This window comes from Marmota flaviventris, chromosome 11 (assembly GCF_047511675.1).
Source record: "Marmota flaviventris isolate mMarFla1 chromosome 11, mMarFla1.hap1, whole genome shotgun sequence".
NCBI classification, from domain to species: Eukaryota; Metazoa; Chordata; class Mammalia; order Rodentia; family Sciuridae; genus Marmota; species Marmota flaviventris.
In genome coordinates, this window is record NC_092508.1 from 96,764,714 (window position 1) to 96,790,533 (window position 25,820).

General features: G+C 35.7%; 1 protein-coding gene across 2 annotated transcripts in view; it reads left to right on the forward strand.

Moving 5' to 3' along the window:
- Window positions 1-25,820, forward strand: part of Wdr33 (WD repeat domain 33) — a 107,209-nt gene that overhangs the window by 59,734 nt on the left and 21,655 nt on the right. For both annotated transcript variants that reach the window (XM_071619253.1, XM_027936869.2), the window contains 3 exons: window positions 23,281-23,407; window positions 24,542-24,696; window positions 24,791-24,869. In XM_071619253.1, coding sequence (XP_071475354.1) covers window positions 23,281-23,407; window positions 24,542-24,696; window positions 24,791-24,869 — 361 coding nt within the window. The remainder of the gene's footprint in view (window positions 1-23,280; window positions 23,408-24,541; window positions 24,697-24,790; window positions 24,870-25,820) is intronic.

The window sequence follows — 25,820 nt, forward strand, 5'->3', positions numbered from 1 at the left end:
CTCTCTCTCTCTTAAAAAAAAATCATCTAGCACTACCCTCCTTGTGAATTATGAGATGTATATTAATAAGCCATGTTTTTTAAAAACCATGTTTTAGAGTCATTTTGTAAGTCTAGAATATGTAGTCTAACTTTATTCTACCATTAGTATTCACTAATGTCAATACCCTTTAGCAAAAGACGACCAGGAATACACTTGAAAAGGTTGATTTTTATTACTCATTGCAGCAAATAACATAGATCATAGGAAACCACGGAGTGTTTCAATATTAGGGTTTATAAAGAATCTGTTATAGGATATGGGCTTTTAACTGGGTAATTTGGGGATGGCCTAAGGGAGTAGAGAGTTGGTATTGGGAGCTCTCAGAAAGCAGAGGCTCTATGATTGGGTATCAATAAGCCTTACAGGGTGAGGACAGACTAGAGTTACGATAAAGTTATAATTGGTAAAGAACTAGCTGTTATTTGGAAATTGGGGAGTTCAAATTTTGTGGGTTGTGCGGTTACTTTAAAGTCTTTCTTTATCATGATCTCAGTATGACTACATTTGATTTCAGATGTTCAATGAGATTGTCCAACAGGAGAAAGTGATTAAACTGTAAATGTCAAATCAGTATGTAATATCTATGCGACTTGGCTGTGAACATAAGGTTGGTTTTAAGAGGTTGGAAGCTGTGTTTTTTTCCTTTCTCAAAAATAAATTCATTGGTCTCTTATAAGTAGACTGGCCAAGATTAGTAGGAGTAACATGTTGGATATATATAGATTGGAATGAACTGCAACAATGCTGACAGTTAATGTTCTTACAAAACAGTGAGGTGGCCTATCATCCAGTGGAAGCCTTATTTCAGCTGGCTATGAGAAGTTTAGTTGTCAGAATATGAACACGTTCTTCTTAAAAAATAAGATGAATTAGTTTTCCTGCATTAACCTCTGTTCCTCCTAGTGTTTATCCCTCTAAGTTTAATGTCTAAGAATTAGTTTTTAGAGTTGTTTAGAATAAGTTGTAAAGAATTAGCTTTAAGAGTTGTTTCTTTCTATATATATGTATATATTTTAGTTATAGGTGGACACAATATCTTTATTTTATTTTTATGTGGGGCTGAGGATCGAGCCGGGTGCCTCATGCATGCAAGGTGAGCGCTCTCCCTCTGAGCCACAATCCCAGCCCCAAGAGTTGTTTCTTTATAGTTGGGTAGAGTCACCTGTTCATTTTCTATGTGGTCTAAAATAATATAAAATATTATTAAATATTAGAAAAATTTAAATGCCATCAAGATACGAACTGGCAAATACCTTACAATAATAATTGTAAAATTATTTATAAACTGTAAGGATAAATGTAGGCAAAGAAAGAAACATTTTCCCCCACTTCTTGGTGCTAGGAATTGTATTCAGGGCCTTCCTTAAATGCACATGCTGGGCGAGCATTCTACCACTGAGCTACACCCCTAACCTGAAAGAACCTTATTTTTACAATTTCACTCTTTATTAATTTATTTATTTGTAGTTGTAGATGGAAAGAATGCCTTGATTTTGTTGTTACGCAGTGCTAAGGATAGAAGTCAGTTCCTCACATGTGGTAGGCACATGCTCTGCTATTGAGCCACAACCCTTGCCTCTACAATTTCACTCCTAAGTTCACTTGTGTGCATCAAAGATGACAGAAGGGATTTTTATGTTTATTCTTATATTCAGATAATTTGTATGTCCTGTGCCCCACAAGTTGCCACTCTTAGGACTGGTGGGAGAGGAGTGGGATATCCATTCCATTCTTCATGAGCAGTGCAAATGACAACTGGAGATAGAAGTATTCAGATTATCACTTGTGTTAATTTTACACATGTATTCTAAAATATGCATTGCATAATTGTATTATAGGATAGAAAAGACTATTCCTATGATTAGTGAGATCATTTTGTTTTTGTGACTTTAAAAGTGGTAAATGGGCTAGAGGTTGTGGCTCAATGGTAGTGTGCTTGCCTAAAATGTTCAAGACTATGGACTCAGTTTTCAACACTGCAAAGAATAAATTTATTAAAATAAATATGAAAAAGATAAATTTAAAAGATCACGTATTTATTGAGCATTTGCTCATGTAAGTCTGTTGAAGTCCTAAAACAGAGTTCTTAAGATGAGTGCATTGTCACACACCTGTCATCCCAGCAGCTTGGAAGGCTGAGACAGGAGGATGGTGAGTTCAAAGCCAGCTCAGCAACTTAGTGAGACGTTAACCAACTCAGACCCTGTGTCTAAGTAAAACATAAGAAAAGGCCAAGAATGAGGCTCAGTGGTTAAGTGCCTCTGGGTTCAATCCCTGGTACCAAAAACAAAACAAAAAACATGGATGTCTTTAAAACAAATTTTTTTTCTAGCAAATTTCCTGAGATAGGCTTCTTCCATTTAATCTTTTCCTTGGATGATAGATTGGGGCTTTCTTTTTTTTTTTTTTTTAGCACCGAATCCCTTAATGTATAAGAGAGAGAGAGACCGAGAGAGCGCGTGTGTGTATTTATTTAAGTTGTAAGTGGATATAATACCTTTATTTTATTTTTATGTGGTGCTGTGAATCGAACCCAATGCCTCACGTGGGCTAGGTGAACACTCTACCACTGAGCCCCAGCCCCAAAAGCTGGGTAAGTTTTAAAACTAGAAAAGTTTGGTTTGTAGGTAAGCATTAATCATGAGTTTTCATTAAAAGACTAGAACACATTTGGGTAGTGTCACATGATTAGGGTATTCAACGTATCTAGTTATGTTAGATGGGCCAGAAGTTAGGCTTCTTAGAGTTGTACCATAGTTTTGTTATTGACTTACAGAGTTTCCCCAAAGGAATAATATTGTTAATGGTTTGTCATTGAAATCCTTCCCAACCCGCCACCCCTGGGTACCAGGGATTGAACTCAGGGCACTCAACCACTGAACCTCATCCCCAGCCTTATTCTGTATTTTATTTAGAGGCAGGGTCTCACTGAGTTGCTTACAGCCTCACTTTTGCTGAGGTTGGCTTTGAACTCATAATCCTCCTATCTCAGCCTCTCATTGAAATCTTAATAGTTTCTCTTATACTCTTTCTCTCTTTTCTCCTTTCTTATACTAGCAATTGAACCCAGAATTGTTTTACCACTGAGCTACATTCCCAGCCCTTTTTATTTTTTCTTTCGGTCTCCTGCCCCATACTCCTGAGGTGCTGGGTTTACAAGCAGCATGCACCACTGAGCCCAGCTTCATAGTTTCGTTCCTCTGCTCTCCTCTCCTTTCTTAGTTTCTTTTTACAAGTACTTTTAAAGCTTTTAACAATTTATTTAGATTATAAAAGATTTTAGATTATGAAAACTGCTTTCCTTTAATTCAAGCAGTATAACCTTAAAATAGCGTTGATTTGGAACGAAGTAAGAATGAAAACTTAGCAGATCAAGATTTTTCTCCTAATGATTATTCCATAGTGAAAAATGTGTTGATTTTAGGTTGTATTTTGTTTTTATCTTTTGTGGTATTGAGGTTGAGGCCTCACACATGCTAGACAAACACTCTACCTCTGAGCTACAATATCAGCTTGTTTTAGGCTTAAAACACTGTGTAATTATCACCTAAAGTTTATTTACTAAGCACAGTACATAATTTTACATGGAAAAGGCATTAGTGTATTCCAGACTTACTACAGATTTCAGGATTGGTAGGGAAATTATTACATGATCATTTTTGTCTGTGTCTAAATTATATGTGTTTGCCAGAATATATCAGAATACTTTTTCATATAGTCCAGACACACGGGTGAGAATTTAGTTCAGTGATCAAGATCTTGAGTTTGATCCCCAGCACTGCAAAAACAAACAAAACTAAACAAGAAAGGAAAAAAATAGGTACAAAGTTTTGTAGTATTTTCTTGGTTAAAGTGGGTTGATGATAACAGATTTTGTATTTTGAAATGAAAACTGTTTGAGCAGAAACCCACTTTGATGACCCCACTGGTCCTATCATCTAATATAGACTATACATTTACATTTATGTCTTTTTCTTCTCTTTTGTTGCTAGATATTAAACCCCAAACCTGTGCATGCTAAGCATGCCCCCTACCACTGAGCTACTCCCACAACCCTTATTTTTTTTTTATATAACTCAACCAGTTTACTATATCTTTTCATAGTCAGAGATGAATGAAGTATATTCCTTCTGTCTTTTTGTGTACAAAAGGAAGGATAAACTAACTGACATGTTGTTACCATGTTGCTACCTTTAAAATTGAATATAGTGTAACTAATTAATGTTTTCAGTGGCTAAATGGCAAGGGAAAATAAAATCTTAATATTGTGCTCTTAAGTTCAAAATTCTAGGTACATAATTTCTGCTTGGCAATTTTTCTTCTTCCTCTGGGATACTTTTGCAGTACTCATCTGAAAGTCAATAGTTGGCTTTGAATCCTAGCTTTTTAACTGAGCAAATTTTCCGTTTGTCCTCTCATTTATAAAGTAGGCTAATGATACCTACTTTACAGAGCTGTTGCGAAGTTATAAACATGCACAGAAGACACTTATCACAGTGTAGGGTGAAGCAGGTGTGTTTTATATGTCAAGGAAAGGTACAAAAAAGGCAGGACCAATTAAGAAATATATATTTTAGTTAATTTAAGAGGAAGTTGGAATTATTAGAAAAAGTGCTGAAGGTTTTATTTAAAGGAGGAGGTTATTGAACCAAGAGTTTAGATGACATATGATTATCCTATTTAGTAGTGATTATTAGGTTTACAACTATCATCCAGAGCTGGCGGTTTGGCTCAGTGGTACAGCACTTGCCTAGCATGTGCAAGGCCCTGGGTTCCATCCCCAGCACCGCCCAAAGGGGGGAAAAATAGAGATGTCATTGATAAAATTAATTGTATTGTAAGCCACACTTAAATAAATAACATTGTATTGAAATGAACTATGACTTATTTTTTTTTAAAAATATGTTCTTTACGTAAATTCTTATACAAGCTCCACTATCATCTGAGAACCACAGGCTTACTGGAAAATTTTCACTCCTAACATTCTCCCTGGATCTGTCCCAATGTTCATTGCTTGCTCACATGCTTATATATTTGAATTTTTTCTGAGAACCACTAGCTGCTTGTTTTGAGCTCTAGTTAAGTAAACTCACATTTGGTGGATTTATTTTATACTGAGTTACACAATAGATTTATAGCACAATATTCTTACCATTGCTTCATTTTTATAGGTTTACAATGTCTTAAAAACATGAAGGCCAAAAATATTGATATATCTTTGTGGTGTGAGTTGTTTATTTGAACATTTTTAATAGACATTGTAATTTTAAGTTGAATTAAAATCAAATACTCATTGTTACGAATATTTATAAAACTTTGGTTGCATTATATATCCTCATGTAGTCTATTTTTCTTTAGTCTTTGGTTTCCTCTTATCCTTGCCGTTTCTAAAAATGTCTAGTGAAAGAAAAATCATTCTTGAAGCACAATGAAAGGTGAGAAGCCTTCAATCTACTGTAATGCTTTGATTTTATGTTCAGTGTGATGACTGAAGATGAGAAGTTCAGACCAGAAACTGGGAATTTTGTGGCCCACATATGTCAACGTCACACTGTTCCCCAAAGTAGAGTGTCATTGCTGCTACATATATCTGGTTAGCCAGCATTTTCTCATTGAGAAGAATTGATAGCATGACTATGTGATTCTTCTGTGCAGGCCTGGCTAAAGAAATGTTTACTCTGATCATAGGTATACACAAATGAGTTCTTCAGAATGCAACAACCATGCCATTAAGGTCCACCCTCAGTATGTATTTTACAAAAGTGTTCCCACTGCCTCAATAGATTTATTTTGATCTTTCCCTGTCTTGTTCTGTGATAGGGAAGATGACAGATGATGAATATAAAGTCAGGCTGACTGGAAAACAATTACTGACCTATATGGTGATCTTACTTACAACCTGGCTTCAAATAGCAGCATCATTCCTTGACCAACAAAGGTGAAGACCAAATGAAACACTCAGATGCATTTTTTCCATCAGTCACGCATGTCAACAGTATATTCTATGTGTAACATGGAAGTAAGAATTGGAGAGTTTTAAGGTGGATTCACACTATGTCATCCGAAAGGCTGTGATCAACATTGTTGGGGGATTGGAGGGGTGGAAAGGTAAGGAAAGGATTGGGTCAGACCAACATACAAGTTTTTTTCTTGAGAATTTCTGCCCTTTTTTTTTTTGGTTCTGGGATTGAACCCAGGGGCACTCAACCACTGAGCCACATCCCCAGCCCTGTTTTGTATTTTATTTAGAGACAGGGTCTCACTGAGTTGCTTAGTGCCTCACCATTGCTGAGACTGGCTTTGAACTTGGGATCCTCCTGTCTCGGCCTCAAGAGCCACTGGGATTACAGGCTTGTGCCACCACGCCTGGCAGAATTTCTGCCTTTTGAAAAAGGTAATTAACGATTTAAAAGTTCACACAATTAAAATAAAAATCAATATTTTCCCCACCCCTTTCCCAGTCTCACATCCAGAGGTAAGCATCATTCTACTAAGTTTTTTTTTTTTGGTATCTTTCCAGAATTCCTATGTACATACAAAACTATTTTTTAAAATTATGACAAAAAGGGGATTATACTGCACATGTTCTATTTGCTTTTTGTTACTACATGCTATATGTCATGGTCATCTTTTTGTATAATTACTCCCCAGCCTTTTTGATGGTTCAGTAACACTTCCTAGCACAATTTATTTAACAATTCCTCATTAATAGGTATTTAGGATTTGCAAGATATTTTTGCCAAGACCAAAGTTGTGCACTAAACTTCCTTGTAGCGTCGTATTTGTGTCCACATGTAAAATTTTCCTTTAGTGTAGACTTTTGACAATAAATTCAGTGAACCAAAGGGTCTGAACACTTAAAAATTTGGAAGATGGGTTGTTCTCACTGTTCCAGAAATATTAACAATGAAGTTTTCAGAAAGGTACTGTTTTACGGCAATTTTTTAACCTTTTAAAACTCTAATCTTAATTTTAAAAAAATTATAAATAATAAACATTGTAAAGTCTTGTCTCTGACACCACAGAGGGGTGGAATTTGAAATGTAAAAAATCTGTCAATCCTTTATCTGTCAATTTCCTTATCTTTTATTGTGATCACCATCAGACCTGTAAAGGATATATTTCCCTATTTTCTTGTTGCCTGGCACAGTATGTCTGCTTCTTGCTATGCAAGGTGAGGAGTTTAATGGTCTTATACCGCCAGCCATGCTTGTAATTATTTCAGTTTAGGGAGTCACCAATTTTAGGCAGTATTTCACCACTTACCATGAGGATTCAGAAGGAAACCTGTGCCACTTAGCATTTTACCACTTTTCTGCTTTATAACTGCCTTTACTTACATACATTGTCAGAGGTTTTAGGATATTTTTATTCTATTCTTCAACTATAATTATCTTATGTTCTTTTTGTATTTTTAAATTTTAATTTGTTATATGTGACAGCAGAATGTATTACAATTCATATTACACAGAGCACAATTTTTCATATCTCTGGTTGTACACAAAGTAGAGTCAACACCATTCGTATGTTCATACATATACTTAGGGTAACGATGTCCATCTCATTCCACCACCTTTCCTACCCCCATGCCCCCTCCCTTTCCCTCCCTCCCCTTTTCCGTATCTAGAGTTCATATGATCTCCCATGCCCCCTCCCCCAAACCACATGGTGAATCAGCATCCTTAAATCAGAAAACATTCAGCATTTGGTATCTTATGTTCTTAAAGAAACAAAAACCAAAAATAAAAGTTTTCTTCTATGAAGGATTCTTTAATCACTGAACAAAGAAGTACAATCAGGTCCTAGAGAGGGAATGATAATCCTGTGGCAGTTGAAACAAAGGTGAAGTCAAGATCAAGTAAGAGTCTGTTTTTCTTAAGTCTTACTCTATCAGCTATTGAAGATGATGACACAATTTATTTTGATGTAGTTTTTTTTTTTCACCTCAATTTCACTAAATCCTTTGTCCTGGAAGATTTTTAGATTTTTAAAATTTTGCAATTTGAATAAATGATTTTTTTTTTTTTTTAAAAGGCATCATCAAGTTCTCAAACTTATGGCTTTATTTTGGACTGTTTTCTATACTTCAGTCATTCTGGGATTACTTGGCTTCTTCCAAGTCCACTCATTTTTGCAGTTCAGTTAAAAAACATTTTCAAAAAAACATTTTCAAAAAGTTTTCTCAAAACTGGTGCTTGGGAAGTCAATTTCAAAATTATTTTGTCTGGAAATGTCTTCAGTGTTTTGCCGTCAAACTTAAACTGGCCTCCTGGTTTCTCTGGGGAGTGAATTATTGATTTGAAGTCCTCTTTCCCTCAGAACTTTGAAGGCTTCTGATTGTCTTCCAGCAGTTTGGCTGTCAAGAAGTCACATGTGGTCCTAATTTTCCTGGTTTTCCTATGTGAATATTTAAATGATCTCTTTGTTTCCATGGACAACGACTTTTTTTTTAAAGAGTAGGTCTTAGATGCAAATATTATAAAATATATTTTTCTTGGCATTGTTTAATCTGCAGTCACACCTTTGTTTCATTTTTTTTTTTTTCATTCATTTTTGTTTCCCATTTCTCTATGGAGCTCATGGATTCTCAACTAGATTGTTGGGTGTCTAGGTACTGTCTACCCTTTGTTACTTGTGTTACTTTTTCTTCCAAATTCAGGAGATTTCTAATTTATGTTCCAGAATACTAATTTAGTCTTCAGTCATGCCCAATCTGTTATTTATCCCTTCTTATGATTTTTTTATATTATCAACTGCATGTTTAATTTCTAAGAACTAATGGTTCTTTGTTTTGTTGGTTTGTAGTAGCCTGTTCTTTTGTTTATGTGCCCCCTTCTGTACCCAATCTGGCCTCAAAATTGTGATCTTTCTCCTTTAGCCTTTGGAGTAGCTGGGATTACAGTCATGAACAACACCTGGCTTTGTTTTTTTTTAAATAATAATTTTAGCCCTTAATTCTTTGCATAGTGACTTAAGAATGTAGCTCAGTGGAAGAGCTCTTGCTTAGCATACATGAGGCCCTGGGTTTGATCTCTAGCACTGGACAGAGGAAGTAGGTAAATTGAAGTGTTTCTGTGTTTGGTTTGATGTCCTGTTCCTATTTGTTTTTATCAAGGCCACTTAAACTGTTTCTTTTTCCTGATCTTTCCCTTACTTGCTATTTTCTCAAATCTCCAGTGATCCAAATATTTGACTAGTAGTTTGTTTTGGTTAATATTTGCATTTGTTTTGCAGTTATACTTAAAAGTCTACTTATATAAAAGTCTGCTCTTCTGGATGATAGATCTTCTAGACACACACACGTGTGTGTGTGTGTGTGTGTGTGTGTGCGCGTGCGCGCGCGCGCATAATGAGGATAGGGAAGGGCAACCTTGGAATAAATTGCTAAAGTAAGTGGGTTGTATTCTGAGGCAGAGTGCCCTAGTTTGTTCCAAACTGCATTCTCTTTCACCCTTCCCTTTCTCTCCCCCTCTATCCTTTCTGTTTTCCTACTTTTTTTTTTTTCCCATCTTTCAGGGGCATAGTGTGGCATTCCTATAAGCTCCCCCCACCCCACTTATTTTTGCTTTGTTAATAAAGCAGTTGTCTGGCTGTAACTGAGGTCACTTGTTCTATATATAAATGGCTCACATTTGAGTTGAAAGTTTTTTAAAATTAAAAATAATTTTTTTTTGGTCAAGGTACATGAATTTTGGAAATAAGGCCATCCTCTGCAAACCTTTGAAAGCAAGAATGAGCCTGATTGTGACTTGATTCCAAAGCACAGTCCCTTTTCACATTTGTGACCTTGAAACACTTTCCTCCTGATGTTGTCTTTCCATTATTTTTCCATTTCTGAAGAAATCTCAAATATTAAAATTTAATCATATACTTAAGTTTGAGGTAATCCATGGCATTGGAGTATTTGGAGGTAAGTCATTAACTGAAAGACAGTTTGCTAAACTTAGTACTTTCCTTTGAGGTTTTTTCCCCTAGAAATGCATTTATATTCTTCAGAAATAGAGAAAATACAAAGAAAATTGTCAAATTTTCATACCCCAAATCAGAAGTATTGGAATCATGTTCTTCGTGGGGGATGACATTTTAGTCCAGTAGAATCTATCGTTACATCAAAAGTATTATCAGTCTTTATTTTATGTGTGTATGTATGTGTTTGTGGCACTGGGGATTGAAACCAGTGCCTTGCTCATGCTAGGCAAACCCTCTTTCAATGAACTACATTGCCAGTGTCCTTTCTTAAGTTATTTAAAATATAATGAAGGTAACAGTGGCCTTTAATTTTAGGTTTTCCAGCTTTGAGATATAATGGACATTATATCAAGTCTAATGCTTGAGTTGGATGTTGGTAATTGTAAATCATTGTCTTTGATACAGGGGTCACTTTGAAAACTGAAATTTAAGTCTTACAAAATCTTACTTTGTATAAGTTTTCTCAAGTTGAGCCAATTTTCTGCCTGCCTTATTATATTCAAAGTGATAGCTTATTGCTGAATAACTAAGTCTGTCTGCCTGGTGAGCTCTTTCAGGGCAGAGGTTGGATCAAAGTGGAAGGTTTTGTTTATCAATTATTCAGAATGTATGCTGGAGCCAGGTGCAGTGGGGTGGGGTGGGGGTTACTATAGTCCCAGCTACTTAGTAGGCCAGGTAGGAGGATCGCTTTAGCCCACTTTGAGACTAACTTGGGCAACATAGCAAGACTCTGTCTTAAAAAAAAAAAAAAGTACTAGGCATGATTCCAAATGCTTCACATATTTCATCTAATTCCCGAAATAATCCAGTAATTGAGTAGTAATCTCCACTTTACACATAAAAGTATTAAAGGTTAGGTAAATTACATGAGAACCAGTAAGTGATACCTGGTTTATTAATAATTATTACATGAACTCTGAACCCTATATCAATTGGACTTAAATTATATTAACATGTTCTTTTCTAGATTCCAGTGGAACTGATTTGATTTGGTACTGTACTTGCATTCCTATTGGACAAAGCTAATGTCATCTGGGTTATTGCCTTTCATAGTAGGTTGTGAATGCGAATCAGAATTCTCATGATTCATGTCCTTTTTTTCCCCCATTATTGGGGAGTGAACCCAGGCCTACCCTACCACTGAGCTACTTTCCCAGCCCTTTTTATTTTTTATTCAAAACAGGATCTCATTAAGTTGCCAAGGGTGGCCTTGAATTTGCCATCCTACTATCTTAGCCTCCCAAGTCACTGGGATTACACATATGCACTACCAAGTTTGCCTTGTTTACCAGAAGTTTTATCATATTTTGTCAGTTGGGGTTTTTCAGATGCTTTTCTCATGGTTAGACTTGGGTTATGGATCTTTGGGGCAGAAGGTAAAAATATCATTTTCAACACAGTGTATCAAGGGTGTATACTACCAGCATGATTTGGTATTCACCTTCACCTGCTTGAGGGAGTGTTTGTCAGATTTCCCTAGCCTAACACTATTTTTCCTTCCTTCTCTGGACTGAACTTTTTGAAATGAAGTTATGATGCACAGCCCACACTTAGCAGGTTGAGAAATAATCTACCTCCCTCAGGGTATAGTAGTGACATTAAGCTGCATGGGATTTTTATGCATGGGAGATTTGACTCTTTACCCCCACTTATTTATGCAATTTTTTCTTTTTGGTACCAGGTATTGAACCCAGGGCACTTTACCACAGAGCCACATCCCTAGTGCTTTTTTTTTTTTTTTTAGTTTTTTATTTTGAGACAGGGTCTTAGTTGCTTAGGGTCTTGCTAAGTTGTTGAGGCTGGCTTTGAACTTGTGATTCTCCTACCTCAACCTCCTGAGCTGCTGGGATTATAGGTGTGTACCACCATGTCTGATTTATGCAGTTATTTAAATCAGTAGGGCTTAAGTATGTAGTTATTTTGTTGAGATACACTATTGCTATTAAGGAAATTAATTAATATAATCATCTCCCAGTTGAGGTTTTTCTCAGTTATCTGATTTCTTTGAAACAGAAATGAGTGTATTTGTCAAAATTCCGTTAGAGGGTATCTCATCCCAGATTACTCATTTATAGACAAAAAAAAAAAAAAAAAAAAAAAAAAAAATCTAGTGATAGCTGTAAATTGCAGTTTCTTAGGAATCATGTGATAGACACTTGCCCCCAAATTTAAGGATTCATGTAACCTTATTCTGATGTAGGTACATTTTTGTCACTGCCATTGTTACCTTTCTTTCAAGATGTGTGTAGCAGTATTAGGTGGAAAAGATTACAGGGAGTCACATTTACCAAAAATGTGCAAATACGCCCAAGAAGATTTTGGCTAAACAAATTCAAAGTACAGTGGATGCTATAAATAGCTATGATTGCCGTGGGGTTAATTAAATACTTCTTCTTTGGCTAGGATTATTTGTTACTTTCATTTATATAAACTTTAAACTTAAAAGAAATGTAGTCATTTTTTGACCAACTCAAAATGAACCTGTCCACCTTTTTAATTTGCTTTCAGGAGGAAGGTTTATCCCAGGAAGTTTTGGTATAGCATTTAAAATTTCCTTCTTGGTTCTGTTTTTTTCTTCCTTATTAGAGGATTCAGTCATGGTTTCTCTTGGCTCAGCTTATCCGCTGACATTAATAACTATTACTAATGTGGCATAGGTACAGTTCTTTCTGGTAATCTTATGCCAGGCTTCTATCAATCTTATAAATAATTTTTGGGGTTTCATAATTTTTTAGTTTTTCAAATGCTTCAAATGCTTTTTATATGCTTCTTTTCTTGACTCTGTATGTTATTACCGAGATGTGAGTCATGTCTATAAAAATGTTTACTGGACAACATTTGATTATTGAATTATACACATGTGCACATACAAACTCAACCAATGCATCTCCTTGTATCCTTCCTTCTAAAGAAGTTTGTGCTTTTTCCTGAGTGCCTGCGTTTGGGACAAAAATATCTGCCATCTCAGACAAATGGCTGAAGTGTCTTATGATATTAGCATTAACATCTAGGAATCAGAAGAGAACAACAGCAGTGAAGTTGAGAATATTTATTACATTCCTTCCCTTTAAGCTGCTATCCAAATAGCCTTTAAAATTAAAATGATTTCCACTTTTAAACAGCTAACACAGGAAAATTTGCTCTGGCACAAAACACTGCAAAATTGCTTCTTCTTGGTCATTGTAAGTGAAGAATACAGAGGACTGATACATTTTAAATACTGTCAGGCAGTATTTTGGAAAACTATTACAGGTTTTCTTATTGTATCAATCTGATTGTATTTCTCCATAATCCTGAAGGTTTTTCTAAAAAACGGTCTTTAAAATTTACTCAGATGGAAATTGTTCTTTTTCCTGTTTATACCTTACCCCCATGTTATTGTATAAAGATCTAAGCAGTCCTCCATGTAAATTTCAGCAACACTTATGCCTGTATGTTCCTTGACTCATATATATTTCAGCATACATTCATAAGAATTTGTTCACTTTAATGCTTAAAGTACTTAAATAGTTTTATGGCATTATCTTATGCTTTGTATGCTTAATTTCAGTTTCTAACCTACTTGACAGTTTGTTTTAGGCCAGCCCTTGTCAATTTTCCATGTACGTGGTACAAATCAACAAATCATTTTAACTTCTTATGCAAATTAAATGTGGAATTTAAGTAGGAATATTGGCAAGTTTATAATGCATCTATCTCTTTTTTTTCCGTTGAGTTTGCAGTGTTACGTTTGCATATTGCTTGCTTTTCTGACATCTCAAGATTTTTACAACTTGGAAAATACTTCTGTGCTACCTACCCCTTATTTCTAATTTGTTTTCGAAGAAAACATTTCTGAATTTGTTTTCGAAGAAATACACATTACAAGTGTGGTTGAAGGCCCCTTGGTGTTTCTCTCCCTAGTCCCTTCTTTTCTCTTACTCAGAGGTGTCCAGTCCCTGAATTGAGGTTCACCATTGTCAAACATACAGAGCTAGTGTTTCACATTTGCCAAATCAGTCTCCTAATAAACATAGAAGTAATCTGAGAAATGATTAAATTCTCCCACAGAATTATAATATATATTGCAAGCATCAAAGGCTCTCAGACTTGGGGGGGATCAAACTCGTCCATTTAAAAAATTCAGCATTGACCAATCTACTTGATCACCAAAACCCTTCACCTGCGATTCTGTGTGCTGTTGTTGCTTGGAACACTTTGAACACTGCTAGAGGTGTACCCATTCTGGAATTGATGTAGCATTGAGTTTTGTAGTTTTTCACTAATATAACTTTCTAGATTGGAATGACAAAGATTCTAATAGTAGTCACTCACATTTGATGTTAATTATGAAATCATGATGAAAACCTTTGAAAGGTGAGATCTTTTCAAAAAAAAGGTAAAATGCTCATAAATTGCACATTTATTGATGGATGAACAAGTTACACTCCTTAATTTTTTCAATTCTTGAGTTCTTTGATCTTCTAAACTGTCTTGCTATGGACCTTGGCTTTACTTACCCCTTTGCCTTAAATTTATCTGTTTATGTTTTTGTGGCCAAAAGTAGCCTGAGTTTGCTGTTAATGTTTAACACATTTTCTTGAGTGGCAGTTCTTAAACTGTTAATATTGTACAAGATGATACTTGAATCTTTGTTTGCTTTTTCCTTCCTGTATTAGAACATCTTGGTGCTTTTTATGAGTTATGTATAAAAGAAATTTTTCTTAACATTTGTTCATATAATGACCTGATCCAGGAAAATAAAATGGGACAATGGACACTATTTCTGACCTTCAAATAAAACTTATTTATTGGTTTTCAGACTTTTCACCGAGCCTTGGGTCATATGCATTGTCTTAGGGCAGAGTTGTGCCGTGTGACAGGTCCTTTAGGATCTGATGAGGCTGTGGAAGAGGGGTGAAATCCTGGGAAAATGCACAGGGACACAGAATTTACATACAGTTTCACAAAAGCCAGGGAACCTCCTCCTCTAAAGGAAGCCTCACAAAACAGCTCTTTCCCTTACTCACCACACTCCACTTTGTGCTTCTGGGATAGGAAATAAAGAGCAGGAAATTTCCACTATCTACAAAAGTAAGTCTAGCACATCTGTTTACCAAAATATCTAAAGCCTAGAGCATTTATTGTATTGTTCTTATAATTTAAGGGTTAATTAAGGTGAGTCTGTTTTGTTTTCCTTAAATCTTTTAAGCACACGAATGAATTTTTCATTAGTTGGGAAGATCATCTTGTTTACACTCTGCACTTCACTTATTTCAGGCATGATTTTGTAGCATATTTTAAAGTGTGTGTGGGGGGGTTTCTATCTTGTGGAGCAGCCTCAAAAATTTACATTTAAAAAATAAGTTTCAGTTTTAATTCAGAAAACTTTTAAATTATTAACTATCTTGGGAAAGTTAATATTCCAGGGCCACATAATCCCACAGATGTTACCCCAGTGTTCAGCCCTTGTTATATTTGGTGACTACATTTCGGAGGTTGGCACTCATACAGGAGCCTAATAAATGTTGGTATCATGCACACTCATTTTGAATTAATGAATGAGTGGAGGAGTACATAAATGAATGTGTGAAAGAATGATCAAGTGGAATAAATGAAATCATTTACTTCCTATTTAACTGTAAACTTTAATGCACAGTTAGTGGCTGCTTTTGCAAGTGATTTGTTCAACACTATCTCTAGCCTGTTAGACACAGTTAATACCCAAACCTGTGTCACATGTCTCCAAGAGATACTAAATTGATAATTATGCTGGTAGGACCCTGAGTAAAAGTTTAGCTAGCTGACTTTCTACAAAAGAAATGGTACAGAATTCATGGACCTCAAGGCTTGATCCCTAAACATAATCCAGTGTGGTTAGATTAATCTGTAATTTCTTTTGGTGGACTTAGGTAACAGACACTGGCCTTCATAATCAATCCAGTTACTCTCAGATATTTTTAAAAGAAGTAATTCTTGCTTGTATATTTATTTTTTAGATTTTTATCCTTAACTAGCTTTGAGAGATGAGAACAAATGTCACACAGTCTCCTCAGTTACAGTTGAGCAAGTTGAAGTTGATTTAGAATTTCAACAACCAATTGGAACTATTGTGCCACTTCATTTGGATATTACATTTAGTAAGGTGAAGAGAGGATTGAATCAGAAAGAAGAAAACACGTGCCAACTCCTACCACAGGTTAACCCTTCTAGGTTGCAATGTTCTCATATATAAAAAATTTTAGGGGTGGGTAATTTTATAGGTCTTTTCTAGCTCTGGTATAATTAAAGATAACTTTTTTTGCTAGTTTTCATTGTGTAGCTGAGATAATGAATAAAAATAATATGACTATGGAAACTTAAAGAGAAACTTTGATTAAGGCTGATAATTGTCTTAAGAGTCCTTTTTGTGAGGATGGGAATATTCTGTTACCTGATCTGTTCATTGTGCTAGCCACTAGTCACATGTAACTTGAGTACTTGACTAGTATGAGTGAGGAACTAAACTTTTAACTTTAAATAATTACGTGTAGCTAAGAGCTACCACATTGGATCATGCAGGTTAAGTTCCTAAATATTTGTGTTCAAAGGGAATTCCACACATAGATTTATGTCAGTCTAGTTCTTTATATAATGATTAACAATTGGAATTTCTAAATTTAATAAATTTATAATTGTACTCTAGTCTAATCAATGGAATCTTTCTTCAAGGATATCCTCTGTTTACAGTTGCAGTCCAGAATGTATAAGGTGCTATGACCTTTCCCAGTCATCCTGGATTCTTTACTTGGTAACCATGTGCCTATATTATTGGCTTCGTAAAAGTTCTGCCATCCTTTTGAGGATCGTGTGTGTACACTATGGCCTACTTGTAGATTATTGTCAGTCTCCTCTTGGGCCAGACTTTGTCCCTGTAGTAGGCTTTGTAGTGCTAGAGCAAGTTTAGTGTTGTTCAGAGTCTGACCTTTATTTTATTTTTTACATGTTTGATTCTGATAAGTTTTATTAAATTCCATTTAAAAAAAATAGTCCTTCGTTGGCAAGAAGTTTTTTGTCCTAAAAACTTCAACCATTAGCAAGATATTTTTAGTTTGAGACTGCTGTATCACTAAGCTATAAAAACAGTTACTATCTGAATGAATTCAGCATTAGATATACTCCATTCTTGGAATTTTCATGTTTGGGGTTCACAGTGAGCACTGTTCAAATTTTAGTGTTGAGGCATTCTTCAAGGGTGATGTTTGAAATTGATAGACCATGTGTTTGGTACTCAGTCATTTTTTCTATCAGATATTAACTTACATAAGATCATTTTTTATACGTGACTTGCCAGTTCACAAATATCTTCGAAACCTGATTCAGCTCTATTGACCTGAGGTCTGTCATTGAAAATTCTGCAGCCCTGCTGAGGATCTGAAGCACATCTTCCTGGGACTACAGGTGCTGGTTAACTCTGTATTGCAGAGCAAAGTCAATAATTGATTTTTGAGTAGAGGGAGACCAAAGGCAATTGTCCTTAAATAAATAATAAAAGCATATGAAACATAAAGCAGCACAGAAATAGTAAATGCCTTCTTACTCCCTTACTATTTCTTCTCTCTAGTATGTTATTACCATTTAAGTTTTCTGTTATACACATGGGATAAAAATACCTTGGTTTTCTGTCAGTATTATTTTTGTTTTTTACAAGACAGGCTTATTGAGATATCATTCACTAAGATACAGAAAATTTCCAGCACCCCGGAAGGTACCTATTTCTGCCTCAGTTTTAATAACCATATTATATTCATTATGTCAGTTTACTTTAATTTTCCTTAGTAACCCCTCATTCATATTTAGATTATTTCCAGTCTTGGCGATTTAAACACAGTGCAGTAAATATCTTTGAACATAAATTCTGGTATGCTTTTCAGTTACAGCATGAATTTCTACCAGATGATTTATAGGATCTAAGATTTTGGTAGCTACAGCCAAATGGCCTCCCCCAAAATATGTAGCAATTTACTTTCCAACCAGTTACAAATGAGAATACCTCTTACTCTCTCTAACACCAAGGGATACCACACATGATTTTTGGTAATTTGGTAGGGAAAGTACGACTGGCAAAGTAACTTGCATTCAGTGGTGGTTTTTCTCATATTAAAAAACATACCAAAAGGTTCAGAGACAAAACCTAACCTGTGTTATTTATTCTTAAAACCATAATATCACACTAGAGGAAATATGAATAGAAACACTTTTATGTTTCTACTATCCCAATATAATTTTCACTTTTGTTTATCTGCATCTGCAATTTTGTAATCGTGTATTTTTATAACCATCCTCTCAACATATTAATCCATGTGTTGTTGTGCATGTGTTGTTCCATTTGTTTTTAGTGGACTTTTATTTTAGTTTGCTTTTTAAAAGTATTTTGTTAGTTATTCATGGATCTTTATTTATATGTGGTGCTGAGAATTGAACCCAGTGCCTCACACATGTTATAGGCAAGTGCTTTACCACTGAGCCACAACCCACACTTTTAGTTGCTTTTATTTCATGGGTTTTATGAGCCTTTTTCTTTGTTTTCCATTTTAATAGATATATGATTGTTTAATATTTGGGTTATGGCAAGTTTTATCTGTCTTTATACTTCCAAAATTTGTTGCCTAGTTTTCGCTATTATAAACAAGGCTTCAGATACTATCATATGAAAGTTTTCCCTCCTCCATCCCTCCCTTTTCTGCCACCTCCTCTTTTCCCCTCTTCTTCCTCTTCTTAATATATTTTTTTAGTTGTAGATGGACACAGTAGCTTTATTTATTTATTTGTCAGTGAACCTTTATTTTATTTATTTTTATGTGGTGCTAAGGATCGAACCCAGTGCCTCATACATGTGAGGCAAGTGCTTTACTACTGAGCTACAGCCCAGGCCCACCCCTCCCCTTTTTTTTAAATAAAAAGAGGCCTGGTTTTGCTATTTCCTAAGCTGGTCTTGAACTGCTGGACTCAAATGATCTGTGTATCTCAGTCTCCCAAGTAGCTGCAAGTACAGGTGTGAGCCATCACACCTGCATTGTATGCAAGTTTTAAAAATTATGTTCTTAGGATGTGTTTCCTACTAGTCTTACTTTTCTTAACCTAAATGTATGTATCAGCATTGGCATGGCATGGTAGCTTTTTATATTTGAAATAATTTTTGTCAGTGCAGAAGAAATTTATTTTAATTTTTTCCTCCCTGAAGGAAACAGTTACATATCAATTTGCTTTTATGGTAGCTTAAACTATTTTTTTTTAATTTTAAAAGTTTTTTAAAAAAAGTATAAAGATTTCACACCTGCTTTCCCAAGGTAGTTTCCTGTTAGTTAATTCAGTTTTTGATTGAAATTTTCTCCCAGTAGGTTATGTGTTTTAAAATTTAAAACTTACAAAATAGTATATATGTTGAGTATCCCTTATCTGAAATACTTATAAACAGAAGTGTTTCAAATTTCTTTTTCTTCCTTCCTCCCCCCCCCCCCCCCCCCCCCCCGATTTTGGAATGTTTGCATATATGTAATGAGATATCTTGGGGATAGGTCCTAGGGCTAAACACAAAATTTATTTTTATTTTATACACACTTTATGCATATAGCCTGAAGGTATTTTTATACAATTTTTTCTTTTTGTGTGTGTGTACACTAGGGATTGAACCCAGTGGTGCTCAACCATTGAGCCACATCCCCAGCCCCCCTTTTTTTAAAAAAAAATTTTGAGACAGGGTCTTGCTAAGTTGCTTAGGGCCTTGCTAAATTGCTGAGGCTGGCCTTCAACTTTCAGTTGTCCTACCTCAGCCTCCCAAGTGACTGGGATTACAGGCTTGCACCATCATGCCTGGCTGATTTTAATACTTTTTATAATTTCTCCACACTAAGTTTTGTAGTATGAAATTTTATGCCTAAGGCATTGTTTGAGATTTTGAAGCATTTTGGAGTTTGGATTAGGAATGTTCAATTTGTACAGTGAAATCTCTTTCTTACCTTTTTTGCCCAAGCCTTCCTGTTTCCCTCTCTTGGAGGCAGTTAGTAGGAGATTCTTGTGCATACTTTAAGATACATTTTATGCATTTTCGAACAAGTGTTAGTTTGTTCTTTGTGTGGATGTGTGACCCTTTTGAAGCCACAAATGTTAGCATGTTTTAATATTTTATTTTTTATTTTGTAGTTGGACACATACCTTTATTTTATTTATTTATTTTTATGTGGCGCTGAGGATCGAACCCAGGGCCTCGCACGTGCTAGGAGAACGCTTTACCAATGAGCCACTACCCCAGCCCTGCACATATTTTCTTAGGTGACTTTATTTGTACTTAATTTTTAAAAATATAGATGATACAGGCACAAGGCTCAGAAATAAAACAGTGAATACAAAAGCTGAAGAATGAGTAATCTCTATCCCAATTTTCTACCTGCTAAGTACCATCCTTTAGGAGTCTTTGTGCAGATAGAAGCAAATAGGAAAGTACATTTTGTTGTCATCCCTTTCCCCTTTTGCAACTCTGAAACTGACCTTTTTATGTCTAAAAAGGCAATTAGTCCTTAAGAGCAGAGACTCTGGAACCAGCTCTCTACATTGAACTCCCTGAATTTATTTTGTAATACATTCAAAATATATTAGAAGATGTGCATATATCCTGAGTGCTTCCCTCATGCAGATTTCTGCTCTGCCACCTATCAACTGTGTGATCAAGAGCCAGTTCTTTCATCTGTGTTGTAAAGTATTCATTGTAAAACTATGAGTTAGCATATTGGAGATTCTTCATTTAGTATAGTACCATATGTAAACATATGTTTTCTAGTATGATTTAAGAATAGTGACCAAAAGTAATATTTGAGAATCAATACCTATTAGTTTGACTTATATCTATGATGTGGATGGGTGTGAGTATATTCATGGCATTCTTTCCTTGTTTGAATTTTGCCCAAATAAATTATAGAAAAATTCAGAAAACAAAGGACCCTAAAATACATTTTATATGTTTTTATAGTTTGATAGTGTTTTAATTTTTGCATATACTTTACACTAAGTAGGTATACTTTCTCTATGTAATAAAGATATTCCAGAAAAGGCAAAGGTAGAATTGAGTCCTAAGAATATATTTTTTACATAGTGCATCATCATTAGAAAGTGCTTTCTTATACATTTGCCAGAAATTCCAGTTTGTTTGGTTAAAATTCATATATAGTGCTGGGCACAGTGGTGTATGCCTGTAATCCCAATGGCTCAGAAGGCTGAGACAGGAGGATTGCGAATTTAAAGTCAGCCTGAGCAAAAACACCGTGCTAAGCAACTCAGTGAGACCTTAACTCTAAATTTAAAAAAAAGGGCTGGGGATATAGCTCAGTGGTTGAGTGCCCCTGAGTTCAATCCCAGGTACCCTTTGCCAAAAAAAAAAGTGTACATAGCTATACACCTTATTCATTTTTAAGTGGGCCATAAAGGTTTTTTTGTTTTGTTTTTTTATGTGATACTGAGGATTGAACCCAGTGCCTCACACATGCTAAGGCAAGCTCTCTATCACTGAGCTACAACCCCAGCCCTGCCATAAAGGTTTTAAATTCCCCGATCACATCTTTTCAGTGTTAGATTGGTAATAATATTAAAGATTTTTAAGGCAAGGAAGGGGCCGGAAGGACCGAACTGTGTTTCTGTTTCAATTTTTCCATCTTTTGTTTTTAATAAAATATCAGGCAACAGCAAAACCTGCCGTCCCTTTTCCCATCCTCAGCTTCACCCTCATGGAATGGGAGTTAGAAAATATGTTTCTTGAAGTAGAGCACTTGCCTAGCATTTGTGAGATACTGAGTTCAATCTTCAGCACCATAAGGGAAAAAGAAAAAGTTAATTGAAGAAAATCTAAAGACACAAGGAAAAGGAATCTCTATAATACCACCTCCCAGCTTTATGGTATTTGTTAACAACTGGGTATCTAGTCTTCTTGCTATTTTTCTCTGCACAGATATACACATGCAATCACTTATGTTGTTGAATTGTTTGCCTTTTACAGTAAGAATATACACTAATTTGTTGAAAAATAAATTTAGTATAATGGATGTTTTAATCACTTTATTAAATCATCCATAAGATCATTTGTAAGAGGTGCATCATATTCCTTAGAGTACATGTGCCATGCTGCAATTATTTCCTTGTAGAAAAATCCCTTTGGACATCCATTATTTCCTGTCAATAGAATCTTCCAAACTGTTCTCCGTATGATTAGCCCACCCCTCTGTGCTTGCCAGTGTGGGCTATTGTGTTGGGATGAGCCTAGCCCTATGTGAGATGTGTTTCTCCTTTTCTGAACTGGTATAGATCGCTTCCACTTCCTGGAGACCATCTCTTCCTTCTTCTGTTTCCCTTTGTACTTTTATTCAAAATTTTTTCCTTCCATCTAAAATTTTCTGAAGCTGTTTCATATGTGTTCTTACTTTTCACCTGCCTCCCGTGCATCTGCTTCATAAATCCCTACTCCCAGCTTTTTTTTTTTTTTTTTTTGTGTGTGTGTGTGTGTGTGTGTGCATGTGCACATGCGTGTGTGTATATGTTTTGCTAGGGATTGAACTCAGGTCTTGGTGTATGCAAGGCAAGTCTCTGCCACTGAGCTACATTCCTTTTTTAATTTTCAGATAGGCTCTTGCTAAATTGCCCAGGCTGGCCTTGAACTTTTGATCCTTCTGCTTCAGCCTCCTGATTTGTAAAATATTAAGACTATACTACACCACGTTTTTTTAAAAAACAATACTTATTTCTTTGTTAATCCTGATTTTCACATTTGTAATATTTTAGTAACTCAATTTATTCTGATTACATGTTAATCTACATATGAATTTGGCAGAAATAATTTTTCTCCTGTACTTCAATAAATAAGTAAAAAGCTGGAATACTTTTTCCTCTCCTCATTCTATGTACCAAGGAGTTTTGAACTATAACAAATACCACAAAGTAGGAAAACCAAAGTTTGCTATTTGTGGGCTTGAGGGGTACAACTTCCAAAAGGACTTGGCTCACCTGCCAGCAAGTAGGCTGGGAGATATACTTAGTTTCAGGAGGAGGGGACTGGGTTTTGTGCATCCTGGCATCAGAAGAAAGCTTGATGTATCTATCAAAAGACTTCCAGACACAGACCAAAGATTCTTTAAAAAAAAAAAAATAGGTTGACTGAGCAATGAGATCAAGACATTTAATAGATTTCTCTACTTCGGTTAAATTACAATGAAGTCCTGCTTTAAATGCACAAGACTGAATAGGTTTTATCCTAACTTGTTTCAACAGGGCATGGTGCTGATGTGAAATGTGTAGACTGGCATCCAACCAAAGGGTTAGTTGTTTCAGGAAGTAAAGATAGTCAACAGCCAATCAAGTTCTGGGATCCCAAGACTGGACAGAGTCTTGCTACACTGTAAGTGATAGGAGCCCCACCTTATTCCCCAAACAGAGGGGAACAAAGCAGCCTATATTCTTTAACTTTTAGCTTTCTCTTATATATTCCTGTAAACGTGGTTTAGATACCAGATGGACTTGGATCTGTAGACTTTTTATTAATTATGTTTTGTCTCTATAAATCCCTAATGAAATATGCTTGATATTTGTTCTGCCACATATGCCTAAATTTAATTTGGTGAGCTTAGCGGGGGAGCAGGAAGAGGAAATCGTTATTACCGTTTTTTCTCACTGTCCATCCTCATTAGCGTACCTTTTGGCACTGTATAAATTTGATATATGTGCCTCTTAGAGGTCATAGCTCAGCCTTCTCCATATAATCTATTTATACAGAAGGTCCTCCTTATCCCCCCCACCGCCCAATAAAATAAAAGAAGAAGCTGACTTTTTGAGCTAACTTGCATTTTTTTTCCCTCTCATGCTTACAATGCAACTGCGTAATGCAATTTTTTTCTCTTTGAATTCTTTGTAAATGTTCACAGTTCTATGAATATGTTCACCTTTTTGGCTGAACTCTGCATCCTGTTCCTTCATTTGGGAAGTAAACCACCCCCAAGTGAATTGGTTGGAGCAAGGCTGCCTTATTGCATATTCTAGTGGCAGTGACCAATGCTGCATCTTGTGACTGATGTCCCTTCAAGTTGTACATTGCACAGGCCTTAAGGCGTTGTCTTTAGTTCAAATTAACCTTCACATTATTCAGTGCCTATTTTTATGCTTTGTCTTAATAAGAAGAATGTCATTAACCTTTTAAAATTGAATGACCTTTACTGAATATTGGTTTATGTATTCCAAATTCTTTCTCTGATTCACAGATAAAACTTTTCTGTACAATTGAAGCTCTGCTGCTATTTTATCTGGGTAGTGAGAGCAGCACTTTGGTAATGGATATTACTTCTGTTGACCTAATTCTTTCAAGTGTACTTTGATGTTATATTCTTATTACATTACCCCATAATGTTATGTGCTTATTACTTCTAGGCCACACCTCTTGCTATCTTGATCCATGGTGCTTTCAACCAAAATGGTCATTATATTGATTGATGCTTGTTTTTGAATTCCAACCATTATTTTCTTGGTGCTCTGTTTCTAGTCATGCCCATAAAAACACTGTAATGGAAGTGAAATTAAACCTCAATGGCAATTGGCTACTCACAGCATCACGTGATCATCTCTGTAAACTTTTTGATATCCGAAACCTGAAAGAAGAGCTTCAAGTCTTCCGTGGTCATAAGAAAGAAGCCACAGGTCCGTGACGGTTATGCTTGATTTTTTTATGACTGTTACCTGTAGCATTCACAGACCCAAACAATTTTGTCTTTTCCCTTGTTTCTGTTTACAGCTGTGGCCTGGCATCCTGTGCACGAAGGGCTTTTTGCCAGTGGAGGATCAGATGGTTCTTTGTTATTCTGGCATGTTGGGTGTGTAACGTTTATGTATGTATGGAAGGGCTGGGGATGTAGCTCAGTGGTAGAGCTCATGCAGCACCGCAAAAGAAAGAAAAAGAAGTATCACACACAAAATTATTACATTTTTCATGGTATAAAAGTGGCATTTGGGGCTGGGGCTATAGCTTAGTGGCAGAGCCTTTGTTTAGGATGCACAGGTCACTGGGTTCCATCCTCAGCACGCATAAAAATAAACAAAATAAAGGCGTTCTGTCCATCTACAACTACAAAAACAATTTTTAGCAACAAAAGTGGCATTTTATTCTGGAAGTCAGGGATTTGGTGGTTCAGGACTTTGGACAGGGCACAGCAGGGATGGTTCCTCTGCTTCTTTGTGTTTGAAGCCCCTGCTGGGATGACATGAAGGCCAGGCTGTACTTAGGCACTGTGTACTAGAGTACATGGCCTCTCTGTGGTAGAGGCTTCTGGAAGTATGAGCTCTTGGAGAAAGAGTGTATTCAGAGACTCAGGTAGAAAGTGGGTGATCTTTTCTGGTCTCTGAATCATACAGTGTAAATTTTGCCACATTCTGTTGATTATCAGTAAGTCCAGGAAACAGTATATTTCTATGAAGAGAGCACTTGAATGTGTGTAAGCACGATAAAGTTTTCTATTTTTTCTGAGTGTTAGTATGTACTGTATTAGTCTGCCTGCAGTTTTAAATTCTGTAAATCCAGCTTAGAATAAAAAATGTAGCACTTCTACTTTTGGCTGTGGAAGTTGTTAAGGGAAAATGAAATAGCATTCTTAGTCTCTTATTGGTAAAATAATTTTTGAAGCATTTACCCCTCTGCTTCTTTTGTCTTTGGATAAAAGAAGGTATTTTTGATGACAAGTCAGTACCTCTGAAACATCTAGAATTGACTAGATTTAAAGTAACAGGCATTGATAGCTTTGTTTTAAGGCTAAAAGAAAATTAGCCTT